Here is a 17,813-nt window from a genome sequence, read left to right as displayed (position 1 = left end):
GCACTTTCGTTCGGTAAGTCACATCATCTTTATATATATATATATATATATATATATATATATATATATATATATATATATATACACATTATTAACCTTTGAAGATTGTCAGCTGTCTTTGCTACACATGGGTGGTGCCTGTACTGTGATGGTTTTGATGTACTCTTCCATTACTGTCATACTTTTGCGATGCTTTAAATAAATGTTTTGTTTTACAATGCCATTTCATGTTTTACCAGCATGGTAGCAGATGTATGTGACTGGTAAAGTTTTCGCGGAATGTGACAGTTGTAACTGATTGACGATAACTTGACATAATAGAAGTGCAAAAGGTGAAACAATGCTCGACAAAACACAGCAAATTGAAAAACTCACTGATGAAGAAAATTTGGGAGCCTGGAGAATTATAATGAGAACTGTTTTAGACTGTGATGAAATCTTTGGTAAGTGGCAAGCTGGTTAAACCATATGAAAGTGCAGAAAATTATGAGAGCAATTTTGTTAAGTGGACCAAGCAAAGCAATGCCAAATTCTATTGCTTGATGCCAAGTCTTTACTTCTCACTGGGGAATGCATGGCTGCAAAGAATCTGGGATATGCTATGCAAGATTTAATAAGTTCTCAGCCAGAAACATTGGTCTGCTTAGACACAAATTCCATAACATTGTGTGAGAAGCACCTGCTGGTATAGAAGGCCATCTAGCCAAATTTGTTGAGTACAAATTCCCTTTCTTTGTTAGACAAGCTGATCAACCATAGTGACCTTTATGCATGATTTTTAAAACTTTGCCCAAATAAATGGATTACATTTATATTAGGGTGTGGGCGTTATAACATGGCATTTTGCAGCAAGTGGAAACAAATTAGAATTTAGACCACCTGGGAGGGAAGAGGAGAAAGGGGGTGAGGGGGGGGGGGAGTAGCAGACTGAGGAACAAGTAACAGAGCAGGGGAACCAGCCTCACCTCCCTCTTGCAGGGCTGGGAGCTTACTTCCATGTTCTGTGATCCTGTGAAAACATTAGTGACATAATGGTCACAGTGACTGCCAATCCCTTCTTGTGTTGCAGTGTTCGTAATCCAAACCCATGGCATATCAGGAATGGTCTCTTCATTCATTTCAAAATAAGAAAAGAAAGTGAGCAACACACAGCAAAGAGCAAAGTGGAGTACACAAAGCATTTGATAATGGCTACAGTGCAATAGTTTGCTGAGGTTGGCAGTGCCATGAATGTGGTACTTCTGGCCTAACCTCTATCAGTATCTTACACATCCATAGGTCAAAACGCACCCACCTAAGGCTGCCACATTAAACTGTCTGTATAATACATGGTACAATTTATGTCCTGAAGCGAAAACATGGAATAAGTTACAAAAATGGTGTTTACATTATGAACTGAGAATAACAGCTCATGATGATGAAAGTGTCGCTACAGAAACTACATTGAAAATGAAGGTTAGGTGCAGTCAAACCTCATCTAAAGTTATTATATCAAAAATTTATTATTATAAATGGGATGAAGATAGAATATGATTTTCATGTGCAAAGTAGGTCGCTCATCAAAAGTGTTAAGTAGCTTTGATTTTTTTAATGTGTGAAAAAGGGCCATCATCAAATGAAAGTACAAACATAGACAAAAGAAAAGACTGTATTATGTTATCAACTAGGGTAACATCAGTGGGAAGTTCAAGAAGTCATAACCAGACAGAAACTTCAAAAATTGAAAAGGAAGTTTTAATGGTGAGATGCAACAATTTTTCTGTAGATACAAACAAACTGGACTGTGATGAGTGGTACATTGACAGTGGTGAAACACTTCACATAACAAATCAGTGTGACTAGTACACTATACATGAACCATTTGAAATCCTAAGGAAGATGGGCAGAGCCAAAAATGATTTAAAAATTGAGGTATTTGGTGCAGGTCAAATGGATTTACATGTTTTCAATTAACAGAGCAATATTTTGAAGACGTCTGGTTTTGCCCAGGTGGTGTTGTAACCTGTTTTTATGTTAAGAAAGCTCCACAGAAAGAAAGAAATCAAATAATTGAAAATGATGTCAAATTGTGGGTATTTTTCAAACCAATACTGCAATTGCTGTTGCTGCAGTGGCAAAATGAGCTTTATTGTTTCGCTGTGAAAGTAGTTTATCAAGAAAAGTCTTATGTTACTGCTGAAACTGATGTTACTTTACAGACATGGCATGAAAAAATGGATCATTAAAATAAATTCTATGTGCACCACTTTTTAAGGATTGTGATATAGAGACAACTGATGGCAGCCCTTGCGAAGAGTGCATCTGTGGTAAACATCATGAGCTGGTGAATGGTGAAAGAGTGCACACCAAACCTGGAGTTTATGCAGAAGTTTGTGGATGGATGGAAGAAAATGAGTCACTCATGTTTTGTTGTTTTTAAGGATGATTTTTCCAGTTTCAGGGTAATGTATATTTTGAGAAGATAAAGATGAAATTAAAGGAAAGTCATTACTGTTTGTTAAAAGTCTCAATCTGAAGTTTCTGTGAAGAATTACATACAGACGATGGTAAGGTGTTTCGTAATAAAGATGTACACATGTGTGCTGAATCAATTTGACTGAAACATTCAATTACTGCAGTCCTCAGCACAACAGAGATGCTGAGAGGGAAAATAGAATAGTTTGCAAAATGGCACATTCTTGGCTCTGCTCTGCTGAATAACTACTAAAAGCATTGAAGGGTGAGACAGTTTCGGCTGCAATGTACATTCTGAGTTGAACTGGTCCCACAAAAATGAAAATAAAACTCCAATTGACATATTTCTTAAGAAAGAAGGTCATTTAGATAATTTGGTGATGTTTGATATGGGGTGCTATGCTTGGATTCCTACACAAAAACAAAAGAATTTTATGTTAAATTTTCAAATGGATAAGTGGTTGGTTATGGTGAGTGCAGGTACCATCATGTTTACTTTCCTGGGGGCAAAAAAAAAAAAAGGGAATTGGTGTGTCTGCAGAGATGTAAAATTGAACTGCAAACAATTAAGAAACCTCTTACTCACTCAGGAGACTGCAAGGGTTGTTGATGTGTCAGATGTAGATGAAAGGGAAGATGTTACAGAAACTGAATGTGAAAATGTTGATTGTGAAGAGGATGGTTAATGATATTGTATGACCCATGATGTAACTGTAAGCGAAGAAATGGTTAATAGTTCTTTGTGCAACACTGAGGGACAAGCTGAGACCAACTTGGAAGCAATAAATAAAGACACAGGAAGCCACAATTTACATGTATGGTGAAACTTGAAGAAACCATCTTGTTACTGTGACGATTCAACCCATCAATCAAGAATGATGCTACTTTGTGAGATGCCAAGAAATTATAAAGAAGTAGTGCAGTCAGGCTATTCTGAAGAATGGAAGAAAGCAATGGAGGAAGACATCATGCTCTGAAGAAGAATAAAACATGGAAACTAGTTGACCAAACTGAAGCAAATGAAATGGCTGAAAATTGATGGGTTTTTGCTACAAAATTAAATGCAAATAATGAAGTGGTTTGATATAAGGCTCATTTGATGGCATCATGTTATACCCAACATTCTGGAGTACATTATGTTCACACATTTAACCATGTAGCAAGATTTGAGCCAATGAGAGCCCTGCTGAATGTTGTGATTCAACATGATTAGTGATCTAAGGACAGCATTTCTCAATGGTATTTTGAAGATGAAATCTACATGGATCAACCAGAGGCTTTGATGATGGTACACAACATGCATATAAATTACTGTAGAGTCTGTATGGTTTAAAGCAAGCCTAAAAATGCTGAAAGTAATTTATGACATAGCTGTTCAGATCCATATATGTTTTATGGTGAAAACTTGGTACTGATGTTTTATGTTGACAATGAACTGGCTATGGGCTCTATTGATGCAATAACTAATTTATTGAGTAGCAGAGTAAACATTTTCAGATCACTGTAGAAAAGATGGATTACTTTATTGACTTGTAAATCAACAAATTCGACAACTGTATTCAAATTAATCAGTATGAATATGTGAAGACAATGTTAGAGTGCAAAACCATTATCTTTATTCATTGAGTAAGGATGGAAACAAGGTGCATAATCTTCTTTTAATAATACTGAACTACTGAGGAAGACAGCAGTTGGAAGTTTGATGTATTTAAGACAAGGTGCAAGACCAGATTTGTCATACTTAGTTAATGTCACATCAAGAGTTTAAGATTCACCAGTACAGACACATTTTCCATTGCTCAAACAAATATAGTACACAGGTATCTTAAATCAACAATTAGGCCCTGCAGATGGCAGTAAGATTGAGAAGGATGACTACTGCAATATTGAAGCTTCTAGTGATGATGATCATGGTGGAGACAGAGGCACAAATGATCAACAAGTGGCATTCTACTCAAGTTTCATGGAGGGCCAATTAAGAGTAAATGTAAATTAAAGCTCTTTCTTCAATGGAGGCAGAATACATGACTGCAAGCAAAGCATTCTAATCACTTGTGTTGTTAGACTGACTTCTGAAAGAAGTAGCAGCTGTTGATGAATCCTCAGTTCCTACTGTGCAAAGTTACAGATGGTGAAGGAATTTGTTGGTACAGTGTATACCTCATCATATACAGGGTTATTACAAATGATTGAAGCGATTTCACAGCTCTACAATAACTTTATTATTTGAGATATTTTCACAATGCTTTGCACACACATACAAAAACTCAAAAAGTGTTTTTAGGCATTCACAAATGTTCGATATGTGCCCCTTTAGTGATTCGGTAGACATCAAACCGATAATCAAGTTCCTCCCACACTCGGCGCAGCATGTCCCCATCAATGAGTTCGAAAGCATCATTGATGCAAGCTCGCAGTTCTGGCACGTTTCTTGGTAGAGGAGGTTTAAACACTGAATCTTTCACATAACCCCACAGAAAGAAATCGCATGGGGTTAAGTCGGGAGAGCGTGGAGGCCATGACATGAATTGCTGATCATGATCTCCACCACGACCGATCCATCGGTTTTCCAATCTCCTGTTTAAGAAATGCCGAACATCATGATGGAAGTGCGGTGGAGCACCATCCTATTGAAAGATGAAGTCGGCGCTGTCGGTCTCCAGTTGTGGCATGAGCCAATTTTCCAGCATGTCCAGATACACGTGTCCTGTAACGTTTTTTTCGTAGAAGAAAAAGGGGCCGTAAACTTTAAACCGTGAGATTGCACAAAACACGTTAACTTTTGGTGAATTGCGAATTTGCTGCATGAATGCGTGAGGATTCTCTACTGCCCAGATTCGCACCTTGTGTCTGTTCATTTCAACATTAAGAAAAAATGTTGCTTCATCACTGAAAACAAGTTTCACACTGAACGCATCCTCTTCCATGAGCTGTTGCAACTGCGCCGAAAATTCAAAGCGTTTGACTTTGTCATCGGGTGTCAGGGCTTGTAGCAATTGTAAACGGTAAGGCTTCTGCTTTAGCCTTTTCCGTAAGATTTTCCAAACCGTCGGCTGTGGTACGTTTAGCTCCCTGCTTGCTTTATTCGTCGACTTCCGCGGGCTACGCGTGAAACTTGCCCGCACGCGTTCAACCGTTTCTTCGCTCACTGCAGGCCGACCCGTTGATTTCCCCTTACAGAGGCATCCAGAAGCTTTAAACTGCGCATACCATCGCCGAATGGAGTTAGCAGTTCGTGGATCTTTGTTGAACTTCGTCCTGAAGTGTCGTTGCACTGTGATGACTGACTGATGTGAGTGCATTTCAAGCACAACATACGCTTTCTCGGCTCCTGTCGCCATTTTGTCTCACTGCGCTCTCGAGCGCTCTGGGGGCAGAAACCAGAGGTGCGGCTTCAGCTGAAAAAAACTTTATGAGTTTTTCTACGTATCTGTAGTGTGTCGTGACCATATGTCAATGAATGGAGCTACAGTGAATTTATGAAATCGCTTCAATCATTTGTAATAGCCCTGTATATCTGTGTGTGTGTGTGTGTGTGTGTGTGTGTGTGTGTGTGTGTGTGTGTGTGTGTGTGTGTGTGTGCGTGTGTAAGACTGTGGAAATATCAGTGTCAGTATTTATTCAGTGTTGTTAAGAAGATACATACAGTGTGCATTATTAATCTTTGAAGGTTGTCAGTTGTCATCATAGAAACTTTCTTAATTCACTACAGAGTGGTGTTGGGAGTGCTTTGATGGTTTTGGCATATTCTTCTAGTGCTGTCATACTTTTGTGGGATTTATATAAAAATTTTGTTTTAAAACAGCATTTGATGTTTTATCAACAGTTTAACATAAAAAGTGAAAGAAACATAATTTTTCTATTCAACACTGTACTATAAAATGTTTCATATGCATGTGCAAACACTTCTGTGTCATTAGCTCTAGAGAAATTAGTCCATGTTATGCTCCTTCCAATAACACTGCATTCACTCTTCCATGTGATGCATCAGATTCAAAGATATATACAGCATGTAACTTTACATTACTTATGTTACTGGGTAGGGTTATTGTTCTCGAAATAAAATGTGTAGTGCATTTCTGTTTTATCTTTGAATTCAAATACTTCTGGGAATGTAAGTGCTAACTTTTCTTTTGACTGCTGCATTGGTAAACTGTTAACACTAATAAATACTAAATTACTATCTGTCATTATAGGTTATCTGCCTTGAGCTGACTTTAATGTAATTAAATAGAATTACACCAGACGCATTTCGCTTTTATTTATAAAGCATCTTCTGTGGCATTCTGTAAATTGGATACATACATTTGTACATTTATTTTTTGATTCTCTTAGGTTAAAAACAGTGCTTTCTTTATGAAGTTAGTCTGTAAGTTACTTACGGTGTTTCTTTACATAGTCTGCACCTTCCCCTGTTGCTAGCAGTGGCTGATGTCAACAGGCTTCATTTCACATCTGCAGTTTTTGGCATTTTGCATTATTTCCTGTGCTGCATTATTTATAATTGACTTTCTTAACTATTTCTGATTCATCACTGCTGCAGTGTTTATGCCTATTCATTTGTTTACATTCAAGTTGTGAGTGTTGCCAACCTATGAAACGATTTTGTGTGTGTGTGTGTGTGTGTGTGTGAGAGAGAGAGAGAGAGAGAGAGAGAGAGAGAGAGAGAGAGAGAGGGAGAGGGAGGAGGGAGGGAGGGAGTTAGTGAAAGCGTCTTATATGTAGATAGAGACGTGAGAGGTGTTGGGTGGTTCCCCACTCCCCCTCCCCCCACCCCAAGAAGGGGCAAGAAAGAGAGGAATGGCCTGGATAGTGATTATGGAATAGATCTGGGAGGTAGTGGTAAATGCCTTGTTTTTTGGAAGTGATGGATATTCTGTGTGTGTATTTGTGGTCGTATGTTGTTGTGTACCATCTTTTACTCTCTGTTTCTTTCACACATTGTGCTGTTTCTATTCTTGTATTTGTGTATTTCCTTGTGTGTGATAGGTTGGCAACACTCACAACATGAACAAAAACAAACAAATAGGCCTAAACAATGCAACAGTGATGAATCAAAAACAGTTAAGATTTTCAATTATAAATACTGCAGTGCAGGAAATCATGCAAAATGCCAAAACCTGCAGATGTGAAATGAAGCCTGTCGACATCAGCCACTGCTAGCAAGAGGGGAAGGTGCAGACTATGTAAAGAAACACTGTAAATAGCTTACAGACTAACTTCATAAAGAAAACACTATTTTTAACCTATAAGAATCAAAAAATAAATGTACTAACGTACATGTCGAATTTACAGAATGCCACAAAAGATGCTTTATAAATAAAAGCGAAATGCATTTGGTGTAATTCTTTGTAATTAATTGTAGTCAGCTCAAGACAGATAACCTATAATAATAGATGTTAACAGCTGCTGTGGAAGATGGCCACACAAACAAACTAAATTACAAATTTTTACAATATACTGAACTTACCTCTGCTCGGTAGGGTACAAAAATGGCACTTGCCAGGTTTCCAGCCATGCCTGAACCCAAGTATATGATAGCTATTCGTAGGGGACCTGTGAGTTTCTCCAAATCTCTCATCAGAAAATACTGAATCACAAGGGTTATTGCAAGGTGTAGAACTCTGTACAGAAAGAGAAAGAAATACCTGTCAGTATAATGTACTAAGAGAAAATACAATCAAAATTAATTTAGTGCAGCAATAAATGAATTAGTTTTTGAACATTTCGGGAATGCTAAAAATGTTACTCCATATTCAAGAAAATAGTATGAATTTAGGTCATTGTTATGAAACTGTTGGACATGCAAATTCATTTACTATTAGTGTAACATTTGCTAACATACATAATAATGGACACTGCTGCTGAAGCAAATAGGAGTTGTTGCAAATGGGTGTGTTGGAAGGGCACCCAAGAGTCGTTTACCAGAGATAGCAACAATACCTTAAGTACTATAATCTCCTGCAGATACTGATTCTTCTGCAGGAATACTGAATCTATCACTACTCATCCACTTGACTGTGAATGGTATGTCAATGTGTGATGAGTCCTATGTCAAGGGAGGCAAGCAGAAAAGCATAAAGATCCACTAACCATCAACAGTTCGAACACATGGCAAATAATGGTACCCCGCAGGGAAGAGGCAGCAAGGAATGGGAAGGAACACCATGTGCACTGAGTGTGTATGCCTGGATGCCTCACTCAATATGTTGAAGAGGCTACCCCAACAACCACTGAAGGAACAGGGTTTAACAAACTGCAGACTGTGGCACATGTTGGGGTTAACAATACCTGTTGTCTGGACTCGATATCATACTCAGATCATTCCACTGATTGACAGAAGGTTGACAATACCAGCCTTGCTCACAGAGTTTCAATGAAGCTCACAATCTGCAGTACCCAGAACACATCATGGCACTCTGATTTTGAGTGAAGTGGAAGGTGCAAACCAGAGACTGAGTAGGTTCTGTGCCAAGCTGGACTGTGACTTCCTAGGATTGTGGTACAGGGCTGAGATATGGAAGACCCCCTAAATGGGAGGTGTGCACTACGCATCAGAGGCTGTTACACAGGTAGCTGATTGTGTGTAGAGTGCACACAAGGGCTTTTTACATTAGTCAACTCCCCATCCAGTCCAGATAACAATAGCTGTAGGAATCTGGAAGTATCAGTGTAAGATCCAAATAAATAATAATACAGGGTACATCAAAAAGAACCATCCGATTTAAAAAAATCATAACTATTATGTTATTTGAGATATGTGCATGAGCTACGTACTGTTGGAAAGAGCAAGCTCTCAAGTTTTTCACTGTTCCTGCTGGGTAGCAGCAGTGTGTGCCCACTTCAGTTCTAGTAAAAATTGTGTTGGGACAACAGAAAGCATTTTGTCTCCTACATTTTGTGGAGTGCAGGTCAGTAACAACTGTTAAGCATGACTTTTATACTAGGTATGGTGTGGATCCTCTACAGCACAGAGCATTAGACAATTGCATGAACAATTCTGAGAAACAGGTTGTTTGTGTAATGGCAAATCACCGGGCCAACCCCGAGTGTCTAATACAGATATCAAACTCATCTGCCATAGTTTCACAAAAAGTCCACAGAAATCTGTTCATCATGCAGCTTGACAGCTCAATATGCCCCAAATGAACATCTGGCATGTGATGCGTTTACATTTATACATGAAACCATATAAAATTCAGCTACTACAAGCTCTATGTGAAGGTGACAAACAACAACATTTGGAGGTCTGTAATTTCATTCTTAGCAAGATGGAGGATGACAGTTTTCTTCTACGCTTGGAGTTTAGTGACGAGTCAACATTCCATTTAAATGGAAAGGTAAACCATCATAATGTGAGGAAATGGGGTACAGAACAACCACAACATGAGAGGGATTCTCCAAAATTTAATGTGTTTCATGTAGTTGCATGGGGAAAGGTCTATGGTTCATTTTTCTTTGCCAATAACACTGCTAAAGGAAGCACATATCTTGATATGCTTGAGAACTTTATTTTCCCACAATTCGAGGCTGATTTGAATGACTTCTTTTACCAACAGGATGGGGCACTGCCACAATGGCATCTGGAAGCAGGAATTTTTAAATCAAAGGATTACTGAACGTTGGATTGGTCACCCTAGACCAAATGATTGAGCCTTACATTACTGGCCTCCAAGGTCACCAGATCTGACTGTATGTAATTATTTCTTGTGGGGGTTTATAAGAGACTGTTCATGTGCCTCCAGTACCAGCAACAACGAATAAGCTGAGACACTGCATAGCAGCATCTGTAGAAGCTGGAACTCACAACATGCTTGCTACAGTGTGGGAACAGTTTGAATACTGCATTGACATATACCACGCATCTCTAGGGAGGGCTATTGAACACTTATGAAAAGGTATGAAAAAAAAAAAAAAAAAAAAAGCTTTTTGAGTTTCCTGTTCATCAAAAAACAAAATTCATTGTATATGTTTATTAGTTTCAGAAATATAGACATGCCAAATCAGATGATTATTTTTGATACACCCAGTATTAAAATTCTAATTGTTAGCTGTTGAAGCATTCAAAGGTCAGTACCTGAGTTGGAAGTGTCCCAAAAAGCAATGAAGGTCACATGATACTAGGTATAGAAAACTGGTAAAAACTTGAACTTGACAGCAGTGACATTTTTGGGGGAAATTTAACTATATATCAACAGGATAGGTTAATGGTAAATCAGTGTGGTATCTCAGTAGACAAGAAACACAAATGTACCAAGACAGAAATTTACACTGTATGCCAAATTATTGGGACAATGCTTAGTATCAGGGGTGGGCATAAAATTATAACTGGAACCTTCTATCGACCACCATACTCACCTCCCAATATACATAAAAACTTTAGAGAAAGTTTTAGTTCACTAGCACATAAGTACCCCAACCATACTGTAATTATGAGGAGATTCAAATTCTTCATAATTAAAGATAAGAAGGAGTGATCGGTAATTGCTTTGAAGAAAAGCTAAGATCACATTCAGTACTATTTATTCATGATGACCAATTTCAACAGTTAAGACTGTTATCTTCTGATCTTCAAAAAACTTGTTGTAGTATGACTGTATGGCACATGTGATGCAGTCATAATGGAACAGAACAAATAACAATATGTTTTTAAAGGTCAGAAGATGACAGATTTAACTGTTGAAACTGGTCATTACAAATAAATATATTGAATACAATCTTGGCTTTTAAATTTTCTTCACTGTATGAGACTTTAACCATGTAACAATCAATTGGAATAATTACAGATTTTTATTCATGTGCTTGACAAGTCATCCTGTGAAACATTTCGAAATGCCTTCTCTGAAAACTACCTAGAACAGATGGTTCAGAACACCACTGATTATGGGAATATTTTAGATCTAACGGTAATAAACAGAACTGGCTGCTAAATAGATCTAACGGCAATAAACAGATATGACTGCTAAGGACACCCACATCAAAACTTGTATCAGTGACCATGGACTAGTTGTAGAAACAGTGATTGCCATGGCAAAAAAGGGCAACTAAAACAAGTAGAAAGATTTATATGTTGAATAAACTAGGTAAAGGAGCAGTGCTGTCATATCTCAATGAAGAGGCTGTAGAGGAATTATGGCTAAAGTTTAAAACAATATAACTGACGATGCACTGGATATATGTACCCAGTAGAACAGTTCAAGATGGAAGGGACTCTCCAATGTATACAGTCATTTTACAGAAACTTCTAAGAAAACAGACATAATAGGTGTGACCGAGTGAGGTGGCACAGTGGCTAGCACAACGGACTGGCATTCGGGAGGATGACGGTTCAATCCCACGTCCAGCCATCCTGATATAGGTTTTTCATGGTTTCCCTAAATCGCTCCAGGCAAATGCTGGGACAGTTCCTTTGAAAGGGCATGGCCAACTTCCTTCCCCATCCTTCCCTAATCCGAAAAGACCAATGACCTCACTGTCTGGTATCCTTCCCCAAACAACCCCAACCCAACATAATCAGGGTGTTGACGCAGACAAGGAAAAAAATTCCCAGATTTTTCCCGGATATCCTGTTCAAGAACTATACTTTCTCCCAGGTGAAAATTCACTTTTTCTGTGCTAAGTGACAGTAGGTTTCCCATAGATTTTTCCTTTGGAACTGTAAAACTTATCAATCCTTTGAGTGGTTAACATTTTATTCACTGGCATAGAACTTCCCAGAAAAAAAGAAAAAACAGGGGAGAGAAGTTTTGAAAAGGCTTTTGAGGGAAAAAAGAGAGAGAGAGAGAGAGAAGTTTTGGAAAGACCTTAGTTTCCAGAGCATTGAAATAGAGATTGTGATGTCCTTTTGTAAGCCAGTCATATCTCATGCCGATGACAGCAGATATTCAGAGCATAGGACCCGTCTTATAGTCAGCCAATAGCAAGATCACTGTTACGTAGCATGAATACACAATGAGGAAAAGTTAATGGTTTACGTTAATATACATAGTATAGATACAAGAAAAGCTAAGCTTTCACATGTAATATTGGTTTCAAAGATTAATAAGCTATAAGAGTACCTAAGCTTTCACATGTAATATTGAACTTTTTTTGCGTGTGTTATACTTTAAAATACATCACACAAATGTGCCAGTAAATTTAAAATAATGACATAAATGTCTGGTCTTCTGAGCTCGAAATTCTTGTAAGTGGCTGGTCCTCAAAGTGTTCAGTTTTAAATGCTCTGTGATTTAAGAAATCCATCCCACTTTCTCACATGTAACATAAGTCATCTTGCATAAAAAGAAATTTACTTTGAAAATAATACTTTTTGAATCACCATTCGCAATACTATCTCGAGACTGTTAGAAATAGGTTTGACTTGGCAGTTGCCAGAGAGCACCAGAAAACAAGTATTATTGCATGTACGCAGCTGCAGTGGTGTAGGAATTCTGCATGTTTGTATGTATAAAGCATTAAGAGAGCTTACATTACGCCTTAAAAGAAACAGGACATCAGAGGATACTCCACAAGCATTGGAATTTTGTAAAACATACTAAAATGCATAATTTGGCTTGAAGTACACATTGGTTTTTCCAAATTCACGATGAAGTAGGTCCCATCTGACATTAAGCTTTTCAGTGCGGTTTTTGGGATGTAATTTCTTGGAGTACCAGTACTGTACTATCTCATATTGGTTCTTTATTATGGCATAATGCCATACATGGCAGAAGAGGAAAACATGCACTTGAAATTCAGCGAACAGTAGGAACTAGTCGATACCATGGAACGAAACACTTCATTTCAAATAAATTGATTGCCTCAGGGGAAAGATTAATAAACCCAAATTTCTTTAGCAAACTGACAAAAATAGCTTCATTGTTCTGCAAGCTGATTAATGCTTGACTGCTAATAACTTGGAAATAAAATAAAATCAGAAAACTGAAACTAATAATATATTTTAGCCCTCTATAATTATGTGAATGTATTATAATTCAGTTGATAGCTCCCAGCCACAGAAATCCGTTTTGTTTTCATTTAACGTGGGAGCTATAAAGGAAGAGGAAACAGTGAAATCACTTAACACAAACAGGGATCAGGTGGAGACTAACCCCCTCCCCACAACTCAGACAACTCTGCACATGTGCAAATCTGGCAGCTAGGGTGCACGAGAAAAATTTTTCTCATTAGAATCTGGCTGCTTGCTGCTGCTCCCCATACAGCCAACAGCCACATTTCAAGCAGCAGGAAGGGGGAGAAGGAACAGCTCCAAGGCCCACGAGAAAGACAGGCTGCAGCATGTATGTCACGAAGGTAGGCCTGAACTCTGCGGGCTTTCAAAAATATAATGAAATGATGAGGTGTGGTGGCCCTCAAATATGCACCCACAGACTCAGAGTTGAAATATTAAAAGTTTTGTCTGGTTTCATTGTCTAGGGGCTGGGATTCATAGTTGTCACATTACAAGTCAAGTACTGCTGAGTCTACTGTATACAATATGAATATACACATTAATCGAATGGTCGAAGGTTCCTATCACTCGGCAATGCGAATGTAACGTAGAAACTTATAACTAAAAGATTGCAATTAAATAAAATGTGCAGGAACTATTTTTAACGACTTTAAATGGTAAGTATGATAGTAGAAGTACTTTTGAGAATGTGGTATATTTCTGCAAAAGACTTACTGGTGTCGATGGTCCAGCAATTAAACAAAATGTAAGTTTAATAACAGGGAAACAATAGATTCCTACTTCTTGTAATTAGTTATGAACAACAACATAGCCCACAAAATATTCACTTCTAAACGCATACTATGTCTTCACTGCAGAAGCCACGGAAATCACACACGAACACAAGTCAGCACTCCAAAATATTTCTATCTCCCGTGACCACATGCAAACTGCTCCAGACTCTCCAAGTCTCTCCCGCGACTGTGTGTCCCCACTGCGTCTCCACATCCAGCACTCCCTCATATCCTGTGGGACCGTCCATTGTGCCACACTGTTCACAACTGCCCCTCCATTCGCTTTGGTATTCGCTTCCCTTAGTAACGAGCACTGTGACTGGCGATAGTGCTCCTGCCATGTCTCCAAGCCAACGCACACTCACAAACATTTTGAAATACATTCGAAATACTGTATTTACATTTAAATAGCTTGAAATTAAATAAATATTCCTACGGCTGGACCATAAACATACTCTAACACACATTATTAAATACGTAAACAAATTAAATAAACATATATCAAAGAAATAGCAACAAAAGGTAGGCCAGTAGCCTAATGTCTCTGTGCTTTCTAAAACACAGTAAATATTTGACCAATTTCTTCATGAATATATATATCAGATACAAATGAAGACATAGATGAATAAATATATTTATAAGCATGCTGCTACCATTTTCTCGTGTAACTGTGGAGTAATTATGGACTGATGCGATTGACAGTAATCAGCCACTTTGACCTCCAATAACTCATGTACTATTCAAGTTACATGCCTGTAATTCATACCAATTTAGGTTTACACTAATAGCATTCTAAAGACACTTTGATCGATGAAATCGGATGAACTGTTTATATTTTGGAAATTCGTTGCTGGGTGTTACTTGTATAATTTACTGTCAGATACTAAACTTTAAATTAATAGAGATATTGAAAATCTGATTACACCATCAGAATCATCATGCAAATAATGGTAAGGTAGATTTTTCTTTTTGAGGTATCATGATTCATCTGGCTACTATTAATTTCTATATGAACTGTGAAATGTCTCCCATGATGGTTTCACAAAATCCGCCCTCTTTGGCACTCTCAGCATACAGGTCTCTTTCATCAACACAACATCACCAAGAAATTCACAGCCACATGGTCGGCCTGGACCCTGAGTAACATTTGGCACCACGCGGCTGCTGATGAGCCGTGAACCACCGAGAGGCCCCAGCGTGGCCACACCAACTCTGAACTTCGAATATTTTCAGAGCGCTACAACTTGCACATTACCTCACAAACTCGCTCGCCCAGATCAGCAGACAAAATGCGTTTCTAAACCTGTTAACTCCCAGCTAGGCATATACGTACTAATGAGAATTGCATCTTCTACTGGAATCTGCTATTATGAAGTATTGCAGATTAACAGTACTATAACAAAATGTAATTAAAGATCAGTGCTCTATATAAATTGTATAACGACTTGTTTATAGCATTTAGCCTCTTCCACTTAACAGTCCTCATTTCATACAAGAGGTGGTGCCTTAAGCAACTGATAATCATTTTGGCATGATTCTAATTTTACTGTAACCTAGTAAAGTTGTAATAAATTATAAGTAGACCTGTAGACTTCTGATCATTGTAGGACTAACAACAGTAAGACTCTATAATAACGGATTCCAGTAGAAGATGCAATTCTCGTTTGTACGTACACACCTTGTCACGAGTTAACAGGCGTAGAAATGCATTTTGTCTGCTGAGTTGAGCAAGCGAGTGAGTGCAGGCCTACCTTCGTGATGTATGTGCAGCGGCCTGACTTTCTCCTAGGCCTCATACTGCTCATACGCAAGTCAACTCCGCTTTGCGCTTGAGCCCACTGGCAACTGGTCAAACAAACCTATGTAAACAATTGTGACATCACACTTATAGAAAGCAGATTATTGTTATGAAGTATTACATAGTCTTCGCCCTACGGCCTTTGACATATTTATGCTGCTTGCAGACATTTGTGAATGCACAGTGTTTTGTTGTTGTAAATGGTGAATTTCCTTTGCAACTAAAGTTTTATTTTTTCCTTTCATTTATATTTTATTGCTGCAGTGTTATTCTCCAGTAGCAGGATACAGTAACATTCTTTGCTACAGAATCAATTCTTAGCAGTCAAAATTACAAAAATTTAACTGAAAAAACAATGAAAAATTCCTGGAATTCTGAAAAATTCCCAGGTTTTTCTTGGCTTTCCCCGGATGAAAAATTCCTGGGCTTTTCCCGGATTTCCCGGGTTGTATACACCCTGATAATAGGTGCAAAACAAAGCGTAAGGCTGTGAAGACAGTGCCCCGAAGATTGTCACTGACCAGTGATGACAGCACAGAGTGAAGTGTTTGCACCCACAATAGTTAGTTCAGGCCAAGAGACTGCAGTAGCAAGATGTTTGTGTATAATGCTGTGTAAAATAAATTACATGTGTTGACATTCTTTGTCTATGCATGTCTACACCATGGAGGGAATACCCACTTTGGTTTTTAGTGCCTGCAATGCAACCAGCAGACATAACTTGGTGCCCACCAACTGTTTTACAATGTTTGATGAGTCCGATTGTATCACATATTAATCCTGCTCAGTATCCACAGTACTCAGAACAACAAACAGTGTGCAAATTGCAAATTAGAATAGGATGTGGGTGCTGACATTACTGTGCAGAATACAGTGGCTGTGATGCAACAATGGATACTTTCAACAGGTAACTGGAGCTCTGAACATAATACAAAGACTTTTAGTGATCCATCACAACCTATAAAAGTATGGAATGATTTTATACCTTCCACATCTTCTGCACCTACTCCGTCACATACACAGACTTCTGGTAAGACCACTCCGTACTAATAACAATTGTGCAACACCGACGACATGTGCTGCGAAACTACAAATTTAGTGTTTGCAAAGGACAAATAATATTCCAACTGCCAATCCTAAATCTACAGTAATGTACACCCCTACTGCATCTCTTATGCTCTGTGATAACAATCTTTTGATGTGACCATTCCGCAGCACAACCTAGGGCAAAGGTAACGCCATGTTTCATTGAACAACTATGTCATGTCTACAGGCAAAAGCCATGGTAGTGCCTTATTATCCAGCCCTCACAGGGCAGCAACCAGTGGACTACACTGCACAATGATGATTAGGAACATAACCTAAAATCCCTCTGCTCAGGCCTGACAAATTGACATTATGGTTTGCAATGACAGAGTGCATATTTGTGACGTTAGGAATTGCTGATGATAACTTTAAATTTGTGATGCTAATATGCGATCTCACTGAGCACACAGTTAATCATTGACATAATACTCACCCTTCCTACCAGTAATAAATTCAACACATCGAAGGCATCACTCTTGCGATGTATTTCTCGCTCTCCGGAGCAACGGGTGCGGCAGCAAGTGATATACGAGGAACATTTACTGGACGGCACACCCTCTCAACTGTGGCACTGCCTTATCGTCATTAGTGGATCCATCCTGATGCCAGACCTTGCCCTCTGGACACTATGGATTGTGAAGCCCCCTTAGCAAATGCAGATGATAATGATCGCACTCAAAAAGATTTGCTGGACAGGAAATTGGCTCCAGCAGACAGATACTTTACAGTCACGCAATATAGGTAGTGAATC

At 38.5% G+C, this 17,813-nt stretch overlaps 1 protein-coding gene across 1 annotated transcript in view; it reads right to left on the bottom strand.

Annotated features, from left to right (window-relative positions):
* The window catches only part of LOC126236612 (inactive rhomboid protein 1), a 164,106-nt gene that overhangs the window by 6,944 nt on the left and 139,349 nt on the right, over nt 1-17,813 (bottom strand). Inside the window, exon 12 of the mRNA XM_049946048.1 lies at nt 7,925-8,078. Coding sequence (XP_049802005.1) covers nt 7,925-8,078 — 154 coding nt within the window. The remainder of the gene's footprint in view (nt 1-7,924; nt 8,079-17,813) is intronic.

Source organism: Schistocerca nitens, chromosome 2 (assembly GCF_023898315.1).
Source record: "Schistocerca nitens isolate TAMUIC-IGC-003100 chromosome 2, iqSchNite1.1, whole genome shotgun sequence".
NCBI lineage: Eukaryota > Metazoa > Arthropoda > Insecta > Orthoptera > Acrididae > Schistocerca > Schistocerca nitens.
The sequence above is the reverse complement of the archived record's forward strand: the minus strand, read 5'-3'. Positions and strand labels throughout refer to the sequence as shown.